This window comes from Sycon ciliatum, chromosome 9, assembly GCF_964019385.1.
Source record: "Sycon ciliatum chromosome 9, ocSycCili1.1, whole genome shotgun sequence".
Classification (NCBI taxonomy): Eukaryota; Metazoa; Porifera; class Calcarea; order Leucosolenida; family Sycettidae; genus Sycon; species Sycon ciliatum.
In genome coordinates, this window is record NC_088651.1 from 8976588 (window position 1) to 9002556 (window position 25969).

Genomic DNA, 25969 nt, shown 5'->3' on the forward strand with positions numbered 1-25969 from the left:
TTTGAGTTTTCGTCTCCTTTTTTTGGCAATGCCCCATGGAATGCTCTTCCAATTGTGTTTTTGAAGTCTATTTCTCCAAAAAGCAAGCCATAGCAAGAATAGGATTTCGGCCAGGTTTTGCCCCCAAAGCACTGAATTGGGCAAAAACCATGGAAATCCAGGCCGTGCACTCCACTTGCATAACAGTACATTTGCGGTTCGAACCCCAGTTGAGGTGCCTTTTTGGACCCTTTTTCAAGTTTCGAATCGCGCGGCACTGCACAGTGTACCACAAAATCGCCAAACACGGGAGCTCAACCTTTTCAACCTTTTCTGAATGGACTGTAGAGAACTCCTCATGGCTCAAGTTTTCCAAGAAGCCCAAGATTGTCAATTTCACCCAAGGAAAGCTAAAGTCACAGTTTCATCAAAATGGGTCACGGCGTCTCGCTGGTGACTGAGAATTTGTCCACTTTGTCGGCCGGATAAGGGCTAAGCCCAGTGCTTTCTTCCGCACCAGCAGATGATTAGCAGTTCTGACCTTGATACTGGTAGGCCTCATCACGATATTTAATTAACATGTACATAATAAGCACATGTACACATGTACACTACTAGAATAACAATGAAAGAGAATACTGTCGTGTGCACTGTCTCAGTGCGGCGTTGCTTGAACGCAAACGAGGCTATTGTGCGTGGACCATGATGACCAACAGCAATGCTCTCATGAGCAGCAGAGAGTCTACATGTTTCCGGGAAGTTTTGAACAAACGTAGAGAGTTGCAGTAGGGACACAGTGAGACATTTGACCGTTCCTGCTCGTCTTCCTGTTTCCTCCACCGCTCACCAGGGCAGATGATCACATAATTACACAGATGTACATGTACATGTACATCTGTGTATGCATAAACTTTACTGGCTCTGTCCACTGGACGCAGAGCACTACACGCAGCCTGAGGATCTTAGACAACGGTCTAGATAATAACGTTTACATCACATGGGCATGTCCATGTAAATAATATATATAATAAAATATATCGGTAGACACTGATTAAGTCTGTCTCTGCAGACGAGTATTACTTGATCGGATCTGCATTCGTTTAGTGCACATGAAGCACTCATCTCCTCGAAGATCAGGATAGTCTGCAGTCTGTAAGGGAAATACATTCTACGAACCGAGCACGACAAAACCCCTGGCGGACAAAGCAGTCTAGTGGTATGTAGATCTGCAATCTAGAAGGAAGTGATACTGATACTGATAGACATAACGCAAACATGTCGCACAGAATACACTATATTTGTCCGGTAAACGCACGGTAGATGCTTGCTGAAATCCGATCCCATTGTGATGCTGTGATCCGGACGTGGATTTCACCTGCTCCTACTTCACAAATACACTGCACATCTACATGTACAGCTACATGTACACCGATATCGCCATCACTAGTATAGCTACCCAGGAACGTAACGGCTAATGACATGAAATCCCTGATTTCAAGTGCCGGTCTCTGACCTGCAACCACAACAGTACAGTCATCATGGCCGGCAGTAGATCTACACGTAGTACTGTACTGGGTTCTAGACAAATCATCCCACCACTCTGGTACCAGATGCAGAAGACAAAACGATAGATACTACTGTAGTACGAAAACACGTACATGTAGATATACCATGTAGCCTACATAGTATTGTGTTTGTTTACATGCGATGACTATACACATTGTAGCAAGAGTCCATAAACAATGTTTTATGCACTCTTAATTGTAGTCATCAGAGAGAATTAGCAGACAGGGACTCCAGGTGCAAGACTACAGTTTCGAAGTCTTTCAAAGATGACGCACGCAGATTCTACCAGTCAAGGTTACACTGTTTCAGGCGATAATGCTGACGACATGCCTCAGCACTAGACGCGGCCCGCGGGCAAGGTATTTAGTTGTTTCGGTGGTCACCGCGAGACACCTTACAGTCGTCACAAATCGTACCGAATTCAGAGATGGAAAGCAGATCTTCTTCTGCTTGCCTGCTTCCAAAAGCAATACCGGTACATACATGAATATAATTTTTTCCTTGCTATCAGGTTCGGCCTCATTTTCTCTGTGCTGCGCTGATGAGTCCACAAAGGACGAAACAGTTCTGTCCGCAAATTGTGTAAGTTTATCAATATGCACGTATTGTGTAGTCATTGGTTTGAGGGGAAAATGCAAGCGGGGAAAGTCTGAAGAAAACAATTGACTGTCACCACCAGTAGGACTCGAGCCAGGGACCTTCACTGCAGTGTAGCAGTGAATAGACATTGAACTGCAATATACACTGTACATGTACATGACCACAATAATCAAAAGGCTGACGCTGTGACAGGATCGCTTTTCTAAATGTAGGCAGTCGCAGGTGCATAAGTATTTTCTGCAACTGAGTGCTTTCCATTTCATGACCTGCAAGAGTCGGAATATGGTATGCTGACCCCCCCCCCCCCTCTGAACTAGCAATAGATCAGTCAAATTGGCAAAAACGCTTAAAACCATCGATCTCTATGGTATAGTAATTGGGATGATACTCCCGACAGGAGTCAGTGGTGGCAACGGGTTACCTTATGCCATGGAACACCAGGCTGGATACATGGAACACAAGGCTGGATACATGTGCAGGCTGATCTAATACTGGTTTTGAACAGGTATTAGGTTATAATAATAATAATACCATGATTGACTACACCATAGCTCAGTGGTTAGAGCATCGCTAGCTACAAGCGAGGGTCCTGGTGGTGACAGTCAATTTTTTCTTCAGACTTTTCCCGTTTGTCTCTTTCCGTCGAACTAGTCAAGATTGTACAAGTACATGCACATACATGATGTAGTGGTGCCTGGATGGACTGGAGACAGTGGAATGGTGGATAGACGATCAGCTCTTCTCTTCGAAGTAGTTACATGTACATTGTATTTCAGGCTCAACACTGCTTACATGTACGACCCTCCCTGTGTGAGGCTCTGTGCAGTAAATACCATGCCTATCCCAATGACGCAATGTCGGTCACCAGGCTAGCCTATAGCCCGTCAGCATATTCCTCCTGCGTATGTACATGTACATGTACGGAATTAGTATGATGACGTGTGGGAAGGTACATAGTACATTGTACATTGTGACATGCATGCTTCGAAGCTTCATACAGAGTACATGACGTCAAGGGATACACTGATACGGTGTCATGACGTCAGTGTCCCCATATCTCCTCACAGACGCTACGCACAGGTCTAACCCGTGCGTTTACGGGGTAAATGTCAGTTTGACTCAGTAGCATTGGTGGTTACTAGGTAAGGGTTAGCGCTCTCGGACCAGCATGAGATCGAAATGGATACTACGGAAGAAGACGGCAGCCCGTGTGCACCCACAATGCCGCACCCCCATGGGGGTTTCGTAGACGTAACGTCACGTCAATCTCTATCTCGCGATTGTGAACGAGTTTGGACAGCTTGTACAATGTAGCGTGAGGTTGTTTTTACAATGTAGGTATGTGTATAATGTATACTAGTTGAATCATACTGTTCACGCACACACTTTCCCTCTTTTGGTGACGACCTACATGATCTACGCGTAAGTCCTCGTAATCAGCATTATCATCCTCGGCCTGCCTCACCTAGCTCCCTCGCTGCATGATGACGGACACTAAAACTGTATGTTATTGTTTTTACTTTTTCTCTTGTTGAGGGAAGCATGGCCTAGCCTATATGGAGCTGTAGCATAACAATTTTATAATATACACTGTACTTCAGTGCTTAGTATCACCGTCATGGATAGTACTAGTAGGATTCTTACCCTGTTTGCGCGATGCACACGCTCGTCTCCTTAGGTCTGGTATGACCAATCGTGCCTGCGCTGGGAAGGCAGTGGGTCGAAGTGTGTAGATGGCTGGCTGGTTTGCTTGGAGAACACCTCACTTGGCTCAAGACAACTCTGAATTTGTATTTGAGAAGAAAATGACGTGGATGCATCGGAAGATCAATGAGGACTCATGAAATAGATCACAGACATGCATACAGAGAACACACACGCACACACCATACACACACCTCAGACCTCAGACCTGCCTATCGCGGAGGCGACAATAGCGAGCAACTATGATAAACATAGCAACTTGTGCTGGCATTACACCATTCAACAGCTTGCGGGGCTGATGAATTGACCGCCACTAATTTTAGACGCACACACACATACACACACACACACACTCTCTCTCTCTCTCTCTCTCTCTCTCTCTCTCTCTCTCTCTGTCTGTCTCTCTGCCTGTCTCTGTCTCTGTTTCTCTGTGTGTGTGTCACTCTCTCTGTCTCTGTCTCTCTCTCTCTTTCTCTCTCTCTCTCTCTCTCTCTCTCTCTCTCTCTCTCTCTCTCTCTCTCTCTCTCTCTCTCTCTCTCTTTCTCTGTCTCTGTCTCTGTCTCTTTCTGTCTCTCTCTCTCCCTCTATCTATCTATCTCTTTCTCTCTCCCTTCTCTCTCTCTCTCTCTCTCTCTCTCTCTCTCTCTCTCTCTCTCTCTCTCTCTCTATCTATCTCTCTCTCTCTCTCTCTCTCTCTCTCTCTCTCCCTTTCTCTCTCTCTCTCTCTCTCTCTCTCTCTCTCTCTCTCTCTCTCTCTCTCTTTCAGCCAGATTACTGTTTCAAGTTGAATGCCCAGTAAAATGTACGAATGTGAGGATTTAACGATTCCCAACGCACCTCGCCAAGAAGACGAATCCTGGATCAACTGCTGATGTCGTTCACGCAACCTCCTTCAAAGTATTTGCCTCCTGTTCTGCTTTACAAAATGCAGAAACAGGACTTTTTACCTACATTGTAGGTCCTGTCTATGTACATGTAGCTCAACTGGCCCAAGCCCTGACTGCCTGAGTCATGAGCTGGCTTCATGCTCACGAATGAGGTATTGCCATTCCCTAGGGCGAGGCTCCAACTCGCTCTGTACTGTAGTCGAGCGGCTGTACTGTAGTGTAGGGACGGGACTTTCCCGAGTGCAAGAAAAGAACACGGAAGGTATAACACGCCTTTGTTTCTTGCCCAGGAGATCGACTTATTTTAGTTTGATCAATGACATGTAGTAGCACACGTTGCAGGCTACTTGTGGTACCGCCTGCGCATTCTCAAAAGAAATTTCTGCAAAATGCAATCGAAAGTATTATTTTGATGAGGGGTGAATTCCCCGAAACACTGTGTATTGAGCAGGGAGTGGTGCTTTCTTGCAGGTTTGCCGAGTGGACGGTTCGATGGACTTCTCGTGTGCTCTGGATGGCAGTCGGGAGTCAGTCAAGTGAAAATTCAAGTCGGCAGGAAAACCGCGAGCTCCCATGTAGGAAACAACACACTCCCCTACTATCGCCGAAGTCGCACCAACCTCTTCTTCACAGTATTATTTTTATAGTAACTACCGGTAGTACTAGTACTCAGTACTATAATTATACAGAAGCCTTGCTTGGTAGTTTTAACATGTTTTTCTACTTCTACAACACAAATATAAAATATAAAAATCCTACCAACCCCTAGAGTAACGAGAGTCCGAACCTGGGTTTTCCGAATACGGTTCAAATGGTCGCAAGACCGGGACTCTGCCAACCGGGTTATCAACTTATCAACATCCCAGAAGTCGACCGAGCAGCCGAGGTTGTCAGGAGCACTACGCGTCCTCGCCTTGAAACATGCTGTCAAAATCGAAAAACATACTCAGTACTAGTACAGTCAAACCTCTTTAGGACGAACACCAAGGGACCGGTGGTATTTGTTTGCAATAACGGGAGTTCTTCTTATCGGTATTTTGTACCCAGTGAATACACAGTAATCTATCCAATAAAGTTACAAAATAATACTAGTTCTTCTAAAGCGAAAGTTTGTCGTATCAGTGTTCTTCTTAACGAGGTTTCACTGTAGTTCGAAACTGACTGACATCATGACGTCAAATGTCAGGTGACGTGGACTGTTCACAATCACAGACGACCTCGGGCAAGATCAGAGCGTCTTGCCCTCGCAACTGTGTACATGTGTAGGATTGTGTATTTTATTGTCTGTACATGAATACCGGTATGTGCTGTGGCAGGTGGACATGCATGCACACTGCAGGAAAATAGACTAGACTGACGGTTTATTGTAGTGATGACGTAGTTCATTGTGGCTAGTATAGTACGAACACCATGCATTGCACACGGCTGGAACGTGTACGTGTGCAGGGCACGCACAGACAACAGCTCCTCTTGCCTTGGACACACAGCCACACAGGCCACCATCAGAACAAACAGAGTCCAGACGCAATGCTCACTCAGCAGTATCATTGAAAACAAAACAGCTGCGGATATGCAAACAGACCATTTCTATCTAACAGGATCTCTGAAATCAAGCTCAAACAAGACAAAGTTATAAAATGCAAAAGGAAGCTGACATAACGACTTACACGCACGGTGGTCTGCACTTCGATTCGTGCTCGCTACCAAATCTCAGCTGAGGACGCACATGTTAGATAACTCGGACGCTCATGAACATTTCAAATCTAAGAAACCAGACACATGTACTGAAACAATTATTGGCTTTAGCTGCGGATCTGTGAAGCCCTAGAAAGACACCCATGTGAATGTGAATGTGAATGTTAATGTGCAGTCATCTACTACATTATACATACATGTATAACAGCAACACGGCACAGTGCGTAACACAACTAAACACTGCCAGACCACCGCATGTTGCTGCTACTACACTGTACTAGTATTCCTTGCAAGCCACCTCATCGGTCACTGGTACAGCCAGTCATGATGTGATGTGTGACAGTGGAGCTAGCTAAGCCGTTTAGCGTTAACATAATGCGGTCCCTTGGTAACTGTGTACTGCTTAGCAGCATGGAGAACCGCACATACTAAGCCTTTCCGGAAAAGGAGGAGCGGTGACAATACTCTTCAGGCCCAACCCAACTAAAATAGCTTAGTCCTTACCTGTTCTCTCAATCTCCAAAACTCAGTGACGTTTTACACTTTCCATGAGAGCCTCAATAGAACAACGAACAACTATTGTATGATTGGAAGAATTGAACGGACCGTTATAATATTATATGGGCGAAGTGTTGGCCCGCCGATGCGAATGTATTTGCTTGATGTGTTCCTAAACACGTCATGTCAGGTGATACGACCGCAAATCCGGCTAACTTTACTGCGTATAATGAATATTAATGATGTACTGCAGCAGGAATAAGAGGATGGAAAAAGTGTTTTTACTCCGAGTTTCCGATCATCCGAAAACAGTGATGAGAAAATCTGGATATTGGTTCATCTACCCACAAATCAAAGGTGTAAATGACAGCAGTTGTGAGAGATTGCTTCATGGCATGAATAATACATGTACGTATCTCAAGTGACCATTAATTAAAAGGTGCGAAAGACGGCAGTGGTGAAAGATTGAATCATGGCGTGAATAATACTTGAAAATGATGCACTACCTGCACTTGTACATGTACATGTATATCTGGACAAGTGAAGTGGTTGATCAACTGCATTCTCTAGTGAATACACTCGTAACAAAGTGGTAGCCAACGTTACAACGTCAAAGGCACGCGACAAACTGAGGGAGCAAAGCGTCCTTTCTCCTTCTTCTCTCTTCCTCTCCCCCCCCCCCCCCCCCCCCAGGAAATAGCACCTCATGCTGCTGCAGGACATCAGGTACATGGTGCGTGCCCTGTACTGTACTGGTCCTACTGCCACTGGATATGGAGGTGCGAATCAGGCCAGGGTGTGAACTAGTTACATTTACTTGAAACTGCACTTTGTAGCCAGAGTACGAGTATTGTGTGCAGGGCAGCAAAAACACGAGAGCAGCCAGGGGCAGGGACTCGATCCCCTTGATATTGTGACTTTGGAGAAGAGCCTTGGAGGCGTGAAACCCGGCTTTTCACCACTCCCTTCTTGATATCACGGTCAAGTACATGTACATGACGTCCGGGTGAGTAATATAGAAGAAGGTTCACTCTGATCCCCTCTTCATTCAGTAGAGGCAGAGTCGAGCGAGCTGTATCCCCAGTGCCGAAAGGCGGGTTCACCACCCCAGTGTGGCGACTTCCTAACCCCCAAAACGAGGTGAATACTGTAGTAGTCATAGTGGCCGAAGTTTTAAAAAAATCTCCGCAGGACTGCTGGAAGTAGTTTTTGATTGGTCCGGCAGTAATATGGCCTTTCAGTGTTTTATAGTTTAACAAAAAAGGACCAAGAAACTACAAGTTACGCTATAATGTCCACTAACACCACAAGTTACTAAACAATCAGCTCATGCGATAACATTGCACGCCACTGACCGACGGTACTGACGTTCTACAACTAACTGGCTAACAGCTCTAGCACATCTCTAGCACATCCTTGGCTCTCCATCGGAGTCCATTTTAGTGTTTTATTAATTTAAAATGATGTGTATGCAGCCAGGTGCATGTTCATTGTTCTCTTCACAGTAGTAAGAATTAATGTACAGTCAACTTCGCTTAAAGGGGAAGTTAAGGCAAAAATTAAAATTTCACTAGTTGTAGTCTTCGGGGTGCTGAGTCGAATGGTCTTGGTCCGAGAAAGCTGAGACGCTCCCGTCCTACCTGAATCCCAATCGAACTCGCGCACTTCCACCGAAACTGGGTGACTGCGCCCTACTAGATGGGGATTTGTATGCAAAATGTCACTAAAAGCGCCATTTCGTTCTTATAAAAGCACGGATGACCGCGATTGGCCCATATGTTGTAGTCTTTTGGACGCTGAGTCGACTGGTTTTGGTCCGAAAAGGCTGCGATGCAGCGTTCCTCCTTTATTCCCAATCGAACATGGTTGAAGAAGCGGTCACGTGCTCCTGGGTGCCCAAATCACCTGGTCACCACGCCAGCAGGCGACAACTTTCACACCAAGGTTCAACTCGAGTGACAGGACTGCACCCAAAAAAGGTCAAACAGGCTAGTAAGTTGTACCCAGCAGGCACGGTGACCAGGTGACTGGCGTACGCAGGAGCACGTGACCGCTTGTTCAACCATGTTCGATTGGGAATAAAGGAGGAACGCTGCATCGCAGCCTTTTCGGACCAAAACCAGTCGACTCAGCGTCCAAAAGACTACAACATATGGGCCAATCGCGGTCATCCGTGCTTTTATAAGAACGAAATGGCGCTTTTAGTGACATTTTGCATACAAATCCCCATCTAGTAGGGCGCAGTCACCCAGTTTCGGTGGAAGTGCGCGAGTTCGATTGGGATTCAAGTAGGAAGGGAGCGTCTCAGCTTCCTCGGACCACGACCATTCGACTCAGCACCCCGAAGACTACAACTGGTGAAATTTTAGTTTTTGCCTTAACTTCCCCTTTAACGACACTCGGCGGGGCATCAAAAAGGTGTCCTTATTCGCGAAGTGTCGTTATACCCGAAGTCTCATTATAATATAATGTAATACATATTATGTATTACAGTGGGATGGGACTTTGCTCTGGGCATGGAAATTCTGTCGTTATTCGCGAATTGTCGTTATATCCGCAGTCGTTAGTAGCGAAGTTCACTGTAATCATAAACACGTGCTGGTGGGAGAAACGTTGGTCCAGTAATGACCTGACAAACCGGACTGGTTCCGGCGGCGCGGGCCTGGCTTACATTAGCTAACCCATTAGGATAGCATGCAGAAACAGCTAGCCCCGTGAAGATTGAGTGTGAAGACCAACTCTCCAACATCAGAACAACAATAAAAAAATTAATAGTACTTCGAAGTAATGCTGTACCCAGATTTACATGAACAATACATTGTATTGAACTATCATCGACCCAAGCATGATCAAGCACAGCCTTGACCGACCACGTCCAGCTATCAGCCATGCAATTCACCACAGTTATCGAAGCATACAGATGGTTGTCAGCTCGCTATTCAAATTTGAGCCTCGCCATTCAGATCAGTACACAAAGAGATAGTTCAAAAGCCATTATCCGCACAGGCACACACACGAACACACTCTGCACACACACACACACATACCCACACACACACAGACGTACACCTCAGACATGCCCATCGCGGAAGCGATGATAGCGAACAGCTATGTTAGACATAGCAACTTGTGCTGGGATTACACCATTCAACAGCTTGCAAGGCTGATGAATTGACCGCCACTATATTTAGCCTGGTATCCACCACACAGCTGTTTGAAGTGATTATTTTCTGGCCAGTGAATCCCTATTTTTCACACGTGCACACACACACGGACACACACGCATAACACACTCCGCACATACACACCATGTACCATGTATACGCCCGTCGCAAGAGAACGCACACAATTCTGCAAATACTGAGTACACTGGATGTGCATCCACAAATTTTCTCTTATAGCAACGATAGCAAACAAGATCTGAATGAGACAGATCAAGACTTGCGCCAGATAACTGTCTAATCCATACAACTGGCGAAGCCATGTGAATCGACCCCCAACATAGTATTACACACACCACACACGCACACGCGCGCACACACACACACACACACACACACACACACACACACGCACACACAAACACAAAACTCCGCTATCAACAGCGGTGCCAGTGCAAGTGGGCAAACTCAAACACAACTCCATTGTAATACCGTACTTGCACTTCAGATAGCATAGTAATAGATATGTAGCACCTGTATTTGGTGATGTTATTGAACTGTCACAGGGGAGATGATAAATAAGTGGAGTGAGTGTGACCGGAGCTTTTACATCTAGTACAGTGGGTTATAATGTAATGACAGATATCACAGTCGATAATGAGCTCCGAAGTATAAACGACTTAAATAGAAACACAATAATTGCTGTGCAAACTACAGCAGAAGTGGCACAATCAACAGCCGTCATCAAAGCGAGACCAGGCGATAAATTCTAGGGCATGCCCAACAGTAAAACTACAATGACTTCGAGTAGATGCACAAGCCGCCACAAGTGTTCGGGTCATTAATTAAAAGTTAGAACTGCACTTTACTCTTCACGATACTGATCTTGTTTAGAAGTTGGATGGATAATCTATGCTTTTCATATTCATGATTATAATGTGATGTCCAAAAAGGGTAGAGTTACGAGTAACATAAGTTATTGTTAGAACTCCAGCAGGATACTCCAGCAGGATACGCCTGCAGGATAGGATAATCATACTAGTCCATGAGAGCCGATGGGCGGAAGATGGATTACACCTCCGGCAAACGGAAATGGAGTACCGGCAAGTCAACAGAAACATGGCGCTTGGTGAGAGGAGACATTGTTACTAGCGTTGGGTAGGAACAAGGACGATTACTCTCCAGACACCAGGGATAACGGGAACAGGTAGGTGGAACAACATTTACTATAGACGAAGAGACGGAGACAAAGACGAACGAAACGATTACATTGTGGAAGAGAGAGAGATCGAGTGAGGGTGGCAAGATATAGGGGCCTGGGTAGCTATGGCAGATATGGGCGGGAAAGTACAAAGTAGCTACCCAGGCCAACGGAACAAAAGGAGACAAGAGGTGACAATAGGTGAGTACGAGGGCGCATGCAGGCCAGCTTGGAAAAGGTTGTGCAACGTATAGGAGGAGGTAACTAACAATAGGACAAACGAGCATGGCACGGATCACTCAGATGGCTGTTGACATCAGCCGCTCAGAGATACCAGCCTGATGGCATTCTGACCATGTCAATGTTCAAAGAGAGGGAGCGCACAAACCGAGCAGTTGGACAGGTTGGACATCCACCCCGCGGGAGAGTGCCGCGTCTGCAGGCGGCAACACACGCTTGCACGCTCATGTACACATGTACGTGTTGCGTCAAGTCTTTGTGTGTGTGTGTGCGTGCGTGCGTGTGTGTGTGTGTGTGTGTGCCGGTGTGCCTGGCTGGTAGTGAGAGACCAGAGGCGCAGCGCCGAGCACAATTGCAGCTAACCACCACCGACACCGGTGACAGGAAATCATGCGGTATCTTGCCTAGGCAGTGGTAGAGTCCAGCATTGGCTTATCCGGAGGGTTGATACCACGCTGGCTGACTTCAATCTTTATGAACAGCGTGTCATCACGTACATACCGATCCGATGCCAGGTACGATTTTGGCGCCAGCTTAGGACAGCCGGTGGCAATGTTCATTTCGGTGGTTGGTCTTTGAAAGGAGGAGCTACGGATGTCCGGGCGGAACACCTCCACGAGGTCTTGCTTTTCGCCGGCACTGAGGAACGGAGTCTGGTCGAGAAGGGACAGTTTGACTTTCTGCTGGAAGGGCCACGGCAGCAACGAGTCAAATTCACTGCGCATGATAACAAAGAACAAACTGACGTGCGTGTTCTTTCCGGAGCCATCCCCGTTCAGATAAACACGCGCACACATTCGGTATCCCGACTGTGACGAATGGAACGGCGGAGAATAGAGAGATGGAGTGCGACCGGACACCGCTTCCTGCAGCCGCCGTGCCACATTGGAGATGCGCCAGACGAGAATGCCTTCACAACCTTTGACTTCAATCAGGTCTTGGCGAATCATCATGTCGGCTAGTTGAACATTCTGCATGGCTATAGAGCTATATACAAAGAAGAGAAACACATCAACAAACGCAACAGTTAGATAACAGGTGAGCAGCAGCATTCACCTCTGTACAGATTTTGTCATCATCCACTGCACGATAACTGCGCTCTTCAGCCGACCTCGGCACGACGTTTCCACAGCACGCCATCGTCAAAGCTCAATACCAACCGATGTGTCGCTTTGCTGATGGTGTGCAGTGGCAACTTTTCAAGGTTGGCTGGAGAGCGCAGTTGTGGTATGGTGATTGATGATAAAACAGTTAGATAAATGTATAATACGAAAGTTGCCATGTCCGTACTGCTACTACCGGCTACTCAATAACTGTGTTAAGAAACACAAGCAGCAGATGAGGATCTGAGAGGATGTTTAAAGTGGGGACCTCACACCCCACTATGGCAACTTGATCATGGCTCACCCCTTAGACATAGTATACAGACCAGACATACTGGCCGAAATAAGAAATTAAAAGAAGGGGGAGCAACTGGAATTGTCCTCAATGCACAATGTCTGATGGGATTTTTTTTCTTTCGTGGGGAAACTTGGAGAAGCAACCAAGCTTCCCATGGCCTATTTTAGAGTATATTTTGACACACGCACGCACACGCAAACACACACAAACAAAAAGACCAAACAAAGGAATGATGAACCCTAGACCATTGTAAGCAGACCAAGCGGAGAAGGTTGAAATCTGCTGTTCTGGCGACACCAGCCCCAGGCGCTTATCGACAAGTATGTAACCCTGCCTACTGGATATGAACTCTGCACGAGGGGTGAGGCTTTCTGCACCTTCATAGGTCATGGCTTCGTAGCTACGCACCCTAGGCGTCAATCCTGGCAGACGTACATAAGGGCATGTACTGAGACTTACTTATCAACGCGCTGCAAATGATCCATGATTGAGTTAGTTGTGTACTTGAGGTGCTCTAGCTCACTGCTGTGTTTACTGTGGTCAAAGCGAGACACAACGGAGTCTTTGGTCGATGTAGCCACACCGGACGAGTCCGCAATTGAACTGGTCGTCAGGGCAAGCTGTTCGGTGGGAAAGGATACCGGCAGGTGCTGAGATGTACGCGCAGCAGCATATTGATGCAGGCCTGCAGGAGCTTCGTTCACCGGGCTAAGTGATTTGCTGCCGGCTAGTGCTAGACTTGAAGAACTTGAAGAACCTGTTTACAGATATGAGCACACACGTACACACACACACATACACACACACATACACATATATACACATACACATACACATACACAACCACAACACACACACACACACACCCATTAGACAATACGGACTACACAGGGGGTGAATCAACCCTAACATACGCACTTTACTAGTGTAATGAAGCATGCTCGAGGCTACTATGTCCAGTGCAGTGGACAGGATGAATAGCAGTGATATGATGATGATGTTGGAAAGTGGCGAGCAATACATGCTACACAAGTTGTGCTCAGAACGAGTTTGAATCAGAAAAAAAGCAGCATCATCGTGTGACATCCGTAAGCGCCTTCTGACTTTCTTCAGACGTTTCCCCGTTTGCATCTTTCCTCAAACCAATGAATATCTTGTGTTCCTTGAAATGTATCTCGGATCACTGACACACACTTCGTGCTGAGTACTAGTACTACTCCTGTCTCCTTTCCACCACAATCCACAGGGCGGGCGTGGGACACACCATGGGCACTATGCCAGCAACCAGACACCACTCTGTGACACAGGTACCTTGTAGATCAATAACATACACTGGTTTTGGCTCTAGATTCTGACAACTTTCAGCGGACACTGCCGATGAGTAAATGGTAGTTTAAATTGCTGCCCGTGCCCTTAGCCCTTAAACACCTTCTGATGACTCTGATCACTGTCCTGACTGCATTACTAGTAGCATAAATTAATAGCTAAGGAAGAACTGGACCCGTGCAGTGACCAACATACACACGCACACACACACACATACACACACACACACACACACACGTGCGCACACGCACACACACACACACACACACACACACACACACACACACACACACACACACACACACACACACATACACACATACACACACACATACACACACACACGTGCGCGCACACACACACACACACGCACGCACGCACGCACACACACACACACACACATGACAGGTCTAACTCGATAATTATAATAATCATACTGTATTGTGGGTGTCTGCCGCTGTCTGATTATCGCTGCAATACGAGAACCTTCCAGTTAAGTGCATGTCCGGATATAGTGTATACTAGCAGTAACTTACCTTCTATAGCGGAAAACTTCTTGGAGAGCATTTCAACCATCCACTCCACCGCCTCATACTTCTTTTGCATCTGCGCTTGCTGTTCCGTTAGCATCACGACCTTGTCATTGAGGTCTTTGTTTTCCTTGCGTAATTTAGTGTTTTCGCTGGTGAGCTTGGCGCAGGTTTGCTTAACCGTTTCTCCGTTAAGGTACACCAGCTGCATATGATAGGCCCCATTGTTGTCGTGATGAACTGGCAATGTGTTACGGGGACCCTGCCATACACACAACATTGCAACACAAGCAAAGAGAACAATGACGAATCGCATAGCGCTGCTGAACGGCTCACGAGCACTATTGCATTCAGTAGTGCTGTGATTCGGGCCCTTGAAGACTCCAGTAAGTTTTCCTATCACGGTAGACCACATAGCGTTTTTAGAAAAAGCAAAAATGCAGAACCAGCAGCAATAGCTGCAGCGGAAACAGGACGTTTGTCCGTTTTGGTCAGCCAATCGAGATACAATCAACAGCAGCCGCAGCAACAACAGCAGCAGCAGCAGCAGCAGCAGCAACAGCAGCAGAAGCATCAGCAGCAGCAACAGCAGCAGAAGCAACAGCCGCAACAGCAGCAGCAACACCAGCAGCAGCCGCAACATCAGCAGCAACAATGTGGGCAGCAGCAACTGATAGACCTGCAGCTGCATGATCCTCACCCACATTGCCACCACCAGCAGCAGCAGCAGCACAAAATTTGCACAAACATGGATGGCAAGTAGGTAACGATGGCAATGCGTCGTAACTTGTACTCACATAATATGTGCATCCCGCCCCGGAATAGTAGCAGTGTACTTGCTCCATTGGGCATGTTTTACGATGGTCCACGATCTATGTACAACACAGCAATCACATGGGAGATAAATACCATGTAACAACCTCAATCATATGAGCACAGTAGAAAGTATGTGCATGCATATACTGTACACACAATACATGCACTCAAGCACATGCATACATGCACGCAAGCACATGCATACATGCACCCACGCACATGCATACATGCACGCACGCACATGCATACATGCACGCACGCACATGCATACATGCACCCACGCACATGCATACATGCACCCACGCACATGCATACATGCACGCACGCACATGCATACATGCAGAAGCCAAGTGCTAACAGGCACACTAACAAACAGACACACAGGCACGTCAACACACGCAAAAGACAAAAGCAAAGCTGAAGACAAAAATGACACGTGGAAGCACAAATAGATCTTGAACCAGGGGTGTAGGTAGGGATGTCAGCGAACGCACTGCGCAGGCCTCTGCGCATGCATTGCGTCATCGATTTTTTGAACGTGATCGTGGCCGACAGAGAAAACATAGCCGCGGTCTGTTTGCACCGCTGGGAGTCGTAAAATTACTGTTCTTCTGTCCCCGCGACCATTCAAATCATACGCGATACTCGAGGACCCACGAACTCACCACGTTCTCCCCGGTCGATTTCTCTGAAAGTTTGCACATCGTGAAACACCAGTATGAGAGGTGTTCAGGCCAATTTTCAAGGAATTTCCCTGGTTGGATCGTTCCAAAATCGGACTTCCATTTCTCGTTCGCGGCCATTTCTTGCGCGATGGAAGCGCCCTGCCCTGGTGAGTAACCAGCATCGCGCTTGGTAGAGAGTTGCTGCAATCAGCTCCCTGATGTCTTCGCTGCCATTGTCAGAAGCGATGGACCATGAATTTGTTTGAGAGTCTCTGGATGCTACTATTCCTCAGCCTAGTTTTCAGCCATTCCGTGCATCTTCTTCGCACGATTTATTTTGCAAAAAAATGAAAGTGTTCATGAGTTTTCTTGTCGGCCGCGCGTAGATGGGCCAGGCTGACCTGCGCAGATGGGCTGCGCAGTGCGTTCGCTGATATCCCTAGTGTAGGAGCCAGGCCGGCCAGCCAGCTCTGGCCGGACCACTTTTCTTATAAACACAATGCCAAAAGTGCCCAGAATGAAGGATTTTGCACCCTAGTTTCAAAATTTTCCCGGGGGACACCCTCCCGCCGGAGCACCTCCAACGGCGCTGCTACGCGCCTGTCAATTTCAACAATGAAGAACTTTTACATATACGAATACACATACCCACACACGCACCCCCCCCCCACACACACACACGCACACACACACACACACACACACACACACACACACACACACACACACACACATATACTTCCCAAGGCTTACCTCATCTCTTGTAAAATCCATGGCACCACACGTGTTTGGGCACGTGAGCGTTATTTTTGTGCATTTCTCCTTCAAATGCTCGTCTAACTCTCTATAGCGCATGCTGGCATTGCAGAACTGGCAGGCCACCATCCTGCCTGCACATGCTGTACTCCTATGGTGGGATAGCTGGTTGCGAGGTACCATGGCATCGCAACGAGACTCGCTGCAAGGCACACTGACATACTGGCATACCTGGTAGTGGCTCTGTAAGGAGCACGGCAGCAGCAGAAGCAGCAGCAGCAGCAGTAGGAGCAACAGCAGCAGCAGCAGCAGCAGTAGGAGAAGCAGCAGCAGAAGCAGCAGCAGGAGCAGCAGCAACAGAAGGAGAAGAACAATGCCCGTCATCATCAGACCATGGCTTCCGTGTGGCGAGTCCAGCATACCCATACAGCACAGGGCTGAAAGTGCGTGTAGGCAGCGGAATTTGTCGGGCAGAATATCAGTCACGTGCTAAACACCCTGTAGAACTACAGATCCTGTGCATGCCAGTTTTCAGTAATGCATGATAGTACAAGTATGCATACTCAAAGACAGACACAAAGACACAAAGACACCACACACATGCACACAAACACACACACACATACACATGTACACACACGTACACACACGTACACACACGTACACACAATTGTCGAATGGCTTACCTCATAATCCACCACTTTCCCTATCCACTGGCAGCCGAGACTCTCTCCCGCGCATGCTATCCTCAGTTCGTTTACTTCTTTGCGGGCAAACAAGTCCTCGAAACTCTCATCAGGATCTATAGGACCAGTACACACTGAACATATCAGCTCCCCTGTTTCCTCGACTCTCCTTCCAGACTTCCTGCAATGCGACAAGACCCAGGGCAGAACAGAAAAAAGGACGTCAGTGCAAACTCAGTATGGGTGTGCCGTACGAATGAGAGAATGTGCTATGTTCGCTATTACGGGGGTGGTGGCAACCGAAATCCGATCCCTGGTTTTCGTGCTCGAGTGCTGCAGCGGTCTGTATTTCCAGTAGTGTAACTGGGTCTGGCAATGTGAGCTCCAGGGCTCCATGGATAGGATTACAGTTGCTAGTACTTTAGCTCTAAGCGAGCTTGAGAACGGAATATCATAAGTAGTGCGTTCACTAGTTTGAGGGAAAGGTGCAAATAGAACATTTCGGAAAAGGCTTGCGACATCAGTTCGTCGATTGCATGAGTATGCAGTGCTGTCAGTTCTCGTGTTCAGCAATCTCTCATCTGCATTCATATTCCCCATGTGTGTCGTGTATGATCATTTTCCAATCTCAATTTAATTCTGTTTTTTTGCCTTCGACATCTACATTTGCATATGCATATTGCCATTATTGGTGTTATTTTCCTGATCTCCTTCAATTCATTCTGATTCTGCACATTATTATCGGGTATTCCCACTCTAGTTTATTTCTGTTTTAATTTCGCTTTTTTTTTTAAATTTCGACCAGTATGGCTGCTGTATACTTCCTCCTGGAGGTGAGACACGAGTCTAAGAGTGGCAACTTACCCATGTCTCATCTCCATGGAGAAGTTGCCACTCTAGTTTCTCGCAATCCTCGGCACACACTCGGCTACCCTGACCACCATAGGTTCACCCGAGTTACACACTACACACCAGCTCTGCCGGGTGGCCTGAGCATCGGCCTGCACTCACTCATTCTACTCTCCATGCAGGCTACAGTTTCGAACTTGTCTCAGAACTCTACAGGATATCTCATTTTCATTATTTCGTTCGTTTTTCTTTCACTGTCACCCTTTCTCTCTCTCTCTCTCTCCACACGCACACGCACCTACCCCCCCCCCCCCGCACACATACACCCAGAAGAACAGAGTGAAGCAAGTTCTTGTTGGTACTCCGAGATTCACGCAAAGACAATCATCCGCCAAAACAAATCTTCTCTCCCTGTATTTTATCTCTCCCCTCTCTCTCTCTCTCTCTCTCTCTCTCTCTCTTCCTTCTTTCCCCTCCATTCATCCTGTCACTCCCCCCCCCCCCACCCCCAATCTCTCTCCTTGTCCCTTGAATGATGAATGCATCAGTTGGAAGGACATCAACCATGGCTCAGACCAGAACCTCGGATATTTCTCACATAACAGACGCAACAAGACTGAGCCACCACTAGGCACTAGCCTTGGGAGATCGTGAGTTGCTACATTATGTAGAGGTGGGACGAGACAGACGGAGAGAAAAAACACGCCAATGAAGTCTACGCCCTGGGTGACACGGCTTCTCATTTGGACTCCAATTAAGGCAATGGTGTAAGCTCTGGGACCATGAGAATCTGCCCTCCTGGTCTATGCTCGTCAAGGCCGCCAGAATGCCGTCTGAGGAATATATTTTTCCACACATGGAACGGGAGGAGAGTGCGGCTCCACCCACAGTTGAGCAGCAGCTCATTGATACGTCAGATCAGAGGGAGCGTCCAGCTGTCAACTGCTGACATATGTCTCCAGTCTACCCCCCAAACATAGTAGCACTGTGTGCATGTAATCATGACAGGATTGGATCCATGCAACGATACTTGACAAGTCAGTATAGCTGACCTGTACGCATGATCATAACTATGACCAAGCACACATCAGCAAAACGTACTCGTGCACGCTGGAGAAAGCGCTAGCCTACGCTAGAACACCCTCAAATGCGCACATCACACCTCTTGCCGCTGTCACTGTCACCGGACAAAAAGCAAGAGTCACAACCCATACGGGACTGGCGCCATTCTAAAGCGTTTGCCTGGTTTTATATGGTTTGGTAGAGTTACAGGAACAGTCGGTAGGATTACAGAGGTCATGAAAAGAAAACCTCCTTGCATGGCTGAATCGGGAGAGAGGGAAAGCCGTCTAACCCCTCCATAGTTGGTACCATATTGTCCAGGCTAGGATGGGCAGTGTCAATGCATACACACCATGTGCACACTGACTGACCTATCACCTAACCGAGTCGAATCATTACGGATGACGCCAACACGTCTGTCTGCATCGTACCATAGCTGCTTAACACCTGACTGCAGTCACGACACTGCTTACACATGATCTTGTGAACAACGTTACCGGACAGAGCCATGAAAACACCTGACATGATGGCGTTGCATGAGCATAGCATAATAGTCAATCATTTCTTACCAGCCTTCAGCTCACACCATAATAGTATGACCAGCATGTCACATGACCGTGGACATTCCAGGAAAATTCTTTTTCATTCGAGATTTTTCCCAGAACATTACGCGAAATCAAGTCACGTCATTCATAGCAGCCCAACTTGATTGCGTCACCTGTCACCACACGAGCCCGTTATAGCTCAGTTACAGATGAATGTTGGGAGCACATCACACACACACACACACACACACACACACACACCCACCCACACACACACACACACACACACACACACACACACACACACACATACTACCGGCAACAGATCCGCCGCATGCAGTGACCTCATCACCATGCCTGCAGCCACCATTCCGCCTTGCCACGTACACTAGTAATAAAATTTAATAGTCTCCTCAGATTACATCATTATCTTCTTATCTGGTTACGTCACTCATGATGCTACTATCTACTGGGTAGAATACACTCTCCTGCAGGTCAATTCAGTCGTCGACTCATGATGACATAATTATTGCATCTGATTACGCCATACATGACACTATACTGAAAATATGCTCTCAAACAGTCGTCGTCTCCGGAAGTTCCATCATCTCATTACAATCACTGTTGCATCACTAAAACACTGCCATGATGTGACTGCTCAAGCCAGGGCAGGCACATTAGGATTACCCCATCCCTTCACACAATACGATTCAGTAATATTTCCCGTTCTTTCACCAAGCATTGCTCCCTGCATCCAGCTAGATTGAGAAATCACCACCAAACAAAACTGTTGGCCGAATCTAGAAGCCACTGGGCGAGAGCTGCATTCACGCAGGTTGGGCAATCACACCTGAATGCTACGCTGGCACAGTGGCGCAATATTTCCTCAATTAATTATTATGTATATTTTTCACGTGATAGAAAGATTGCACACACGCATGACAGGCTGACAGCACCAAAATTGGTAGGATGACTCATCCACTGTCAGCATATTATTACAAGTAGCACGCTGGTCAGAGAACAGTACACAGTACTTCGAAGTACATGATTGTATACAACACTAACCTGATCAACAAGCCCTTAACAGCTCCAGAACTGAAGTGTACAGCATTCCAGGGGTAAGTGAAGTGTACATGTATCTTATCTAACACTACAGTGTACTGTAGTGTCTAGAACTTTACTGCGGTCCCAGCTCTTCAACTTTTTTGTTCAAGAAAGCACTTGTGCCGGCGGCTTTCAAGTACAGGTACAAGCGCCACTTCACTAGTGACTAGGGTTGTACTTCCAGTGTATACTATAGCACTACTACTAGTACTACTAGTGCGCTAATAGGTCACACCCGTGTGCGCTGCGTGTGTGTATAAGTATGTTTGTGCTGTGTCACACTGCAACACAACAAATCCCGCAGCACTACTCTGCTACTCACAACTCACTACTCACACACACACACACACACACACACACACTAGGGATGTCAGAGTGGTTACGTAATCGCCCTAAAATCGTGTCGCAGGGCTGACCATACCAGCTACAGTCACGCGTGGCACACGACCGTGATCCTGCACCAGGCTGAAAAAATCGCGTGGGCGTCCAAGCAGCATACTTCCATGGACTCGTACAGCAGCCCAAGCTTGTTTTTGAAATGTTTGGAGAGGAAGAAGGCGAAGAGCAAAGAGAAAGCCCCTGTTCAGAGTTTGAACTAGCAATTTGCGTTGTGTTTTCGCGAAGCTGCCGTTGAGCCAAAGTAGGTTATTTTCGTTTGGCTTTTCCGGTCCCTGCGCATCGGTGCACGCCTTGGATTCGCTCACCATCGTCTTCCGCGTCCTTGAATTTAGTTTCTTGCAAAGTTTGGTCGCCGTGCTTGCTTGCGCACCATAGTTTTTTGATCTTTTTGTGCGCACCTATGTGAACAGGGTACATATGAGTGGTCTACGTGCGTGTTCAAGTAGTGGTTTCAGTTCTGATGAGAGGCCCAAAGGAACAACGTGATTTTGGCGTTGGATCATCTCTGGCTAAGCAGCTCGAGGTAAACCAAATCGACACGATATCGAATGGACTGGTCTTGGAACAGAGCAAGGTGAACGATGAAAATAACTGTACAAAACACGTCCCAATGTTCCTGGATTCTCACTGGCGTAGTTGTTCGATACTACATTAGTAGCTTTGCGATAGAGAAACAAAAATGCTTGATTCCGACAAGGTGTTGTCCTTTGCCGTCCATGGCGAGACGAACTAATTAATTTTGTTGCTTGGAGTACGGATTCGTCGTAATTTTTGCACTTTCCCTCAGCACTGCACTTTGTTCCCCATGGCAACCGCTCATGACGCACTGGGCAAGTTGACGGCTTTTGTGCCATCGATTCTTGCTGTTTGTATGCAGTGGTGCATCCCTCAGCACGACAATGGAGGGTGCCTGTCATCCTACTTCGAGGGCGTATAAATACCGCTTCCATAGCTTGGATTCACCTAAAATTTGACCAGTACGGAGCGTTTTGGATACTGATTCGATTGGTATATCACTCATTCCTCTGGTTTCAAGTAACATTTTTCGTCTGATATCGCTACACACACACACACACACACACACACACACACACACACACACACACACACACACACACACACACACACACACACACACACACACACACACACACACACACACACACACACACACACACACACACACACACACACACACACACACACACACACACACACACACACACACACACACACACACACACACACACACACACACACACACACACACACACACACACACACACACACACACACACACACACACACACACACACACACACACACACACACACACACACACACACACACACACACACACACACACACACACACACACACACACACACACACACACACACACACACACACACACACACACACACACACACACACACACACACACACACACACACACACACACACACACACACACACACACACACACACACACACACACACACACACACACACACACACACACACACACACACACACACACACACACACACACACACACACACACACACACACACACACACACACACACACACACACACACACACACACACACACACACACACACACACACACACACACACACACACACACACACACACACACACACACACACACACACACACACACACACACACACACACACACACACACACACACACACACACACACACACACACACACACACACACACACACACACACACACACACACACACACACACACACACACACACACACACACACACACACACACACACACACACACACACACACACACACACACACACACACACACACACACACACACACACACACACACACACACACACACACACACACACACACACACACACACACACACACACACACACACACACACACACACACACACACACACACACACACACACACACACACAATCAAAAAATCCTAAGTTTCAGGTACTAGTAGCTGAGGAGGGCCAGGGAAGTCTTCACAAAATTGACTGCCACCACCAGGACTCGAACTAGGGGCCCTCCCTTTTGTCCATGCAGCGAAGCTCTAACACTAAGACATAAAACTAGCATTAGAAAGAAAACACTCACCTATATTCCTCGATGGCATCGGCAAAACATCGTTTGCAGTGACGACACCCACAACTCGACTGGACTGCGAAGCGTAGCAGATTGTTGCACTTGCAGCACGTTAGCGATTCCGTCCCCGTTTGCAAGCAATGCACACCGGCATAGCTCACTAGGATATTGCTTGGTTCGACCATAACTCGAATACTAGTAATATTATTATAGTACTCAGCGAACACCAATCCATCAGATCAGAGTCGAGTGTTGCAAAAAATTGCAATTATTAATTTTTAGTGAAGACGCATTCACAAATCCAGTGGAAGTACTACTGGCACTGCTACTACTACTAATAGTACTACACTAGGTGACTAGGTCTGTCCCAAGACCCTAGTAGTAGTAGCACACAATAGTTTCGCACAAAGTCTCCGATCGAGCCCCCCAAGCTGAGGGCCGGCCCGGCCCGCAAAAGATCTGCGATCGCTTGCAGATTATGATGCCTTTTATACCTTTCTCCCTAGTACTTGTACTACTAGTACTAGTACTAGTAGTAGTACTAGTACTAGATCTACAGCCAGGCGACGCTAGCTAGTCTAGGCTAGATCGCGCCGCGGGGTTTTTTCTAAAGCGATGACATCACTGACACTAGATCTAGATTACCACAGCTACAGACATAACAAGCTTGCGAGCACTTGAAGCAGCTAGACGAGTATTGCAGTTTCTAGCATTAGCACAGCAGGGCTCAAACGAGTAGTTCGGTTAACCGGTTGCAGACCGGTTACGATAACGGTTTATACGCAGAAACGTTTCTGTCAATTTTTCAAGTACTACTACTAGTATAGTATCAGGTCGTTGCAAAGTACTACTACTACCGGTAGTATGCACTTTCGCAGGCTGTCGACATGTCGCTCCCGTACGCAATTTCTGGGCTGTCAACCATGGTCAACTCGGTCATATCATAATCATTATTAATTTTTATTCTGGTCTCTTGGTGCGAGAGTATGACTGTACAGTATGAATGAGCATGCAAGACAATGTACATGATTGTACAATGTACAGTGTACATGTGTGCGTTGTACTGAATAGGGTACATTTTTTTGAATGAGTAGAGTCAAATATACGGATTGCCGTGGCTTAAGTTATACTTATAGGGCATAACCGGTAAACCGACCGTTAGCTTAGGGGTAAAACCGTGACCGTTTGAGCCCTAGTTTTTAGTACTTTTTACTACAAAATGAGGTATCCCACACTCTGGCAGTGTCGGAAGCCCATGCCCACATCTCGCTAACGCGTGGTTGTTGCCATTTCTTGCTTCCCTCCTGATCCTGTGCGTTTGTTGCTTATCGTGTTCTAGTTGCTTGTTTGTGTTTTGTCCATTTTGTTTTGCTTATTTTTGGGAACGCAGCACCATGCTGTACTGTGTGATCAGTCGTATTGACAAAACAAAAAAAGCTTGGTACCACTACACTACAGTCACGTACATGTACAATGTACATGTACGTGACTGTAGTGTAGGTTAGTCGTTGTCTAGTGCCAGTACATGTACATGTACATGTACACATGTACAGGAGTCCAGGATCAGGACAGGAAGAGAACGACAGCGACAGCTAAACTGTCTTTACAGCTTCGACTCGGAGCTTCATGCACAACGCGATCATCAGATCATCTGGGCGCTTCACGTTCGTGCAGGGAAATCGGAGTAACAGCAAGACACTTTTTCTTTGTACTTTTCTTTACATAATGTAGTTTATGCTGTATTCCTCGCGCTCTTCACATACTTTTCCTTTCCATGTAACAAGAACCCTTTCAATTTCCCTGTTTGATATTTTAAAAAAGTAGCATGTTTTTTGCAGAGTCAGACAAGTATTACTATTAGAACAATCATGTACATGTACTAGGTGAGCACAAGCTAAACAAACCCAGCAATGCATCATGGCGTCTGAACAAATCGAGTACTGTGTCTGGCCCAGTACTAGTTGGTAGTCACCCTACCAGTGCTGTCATTATTACATGTACATGTACATGTGTCATTATCTACATTGTACATTGTACATGGACATGTATGTACATAAATGTCCATGTTCATAATAATGTTTACCAACAATGAAGTGCAGCCCTGAGCTCCAAACGTCAGCACACTGCTCACCATCTTTTCCCAACAACCGAGTGGCTTTGGCTATGAG

At 46.8% G+C, this 25969-nt stretch overlaps 1 protein-coding gene across 1 annotated transcript; it reads right to left on the bottom strand.

Moving 5' to 3' along the window:
* Window positions 1-10569: 10569 nt before the first annotated feature.
* Window positions 10570-24248, bottom strand: LOC135825373 (TNF receptor-associated factor 3-like). The gene is made up of 7 exons (XM_065338109.1): window positions 23814-24248; window positions 17712-17892; window positions 17023-17268; window positions 15586-15660; window positions 14795-15050; window positions 13392-13689; window positions 10570-12518 (listed from the first exon to the last, which is right to left on the bottom strand). Exons 1-7 carry the CDS (start codon window positions 23984-23986, stop codon window positions 11936-11938), a joined length of 1812 nt encoding a protein of 603 aa, XP_065194181.1. The 5' UTR covers window positions 23987-24248; the 3' UTR covers window positions 10570-11935.
* Between the last annotated feature and the right edge of the window lie 1721 nt (window positions 24249-25969).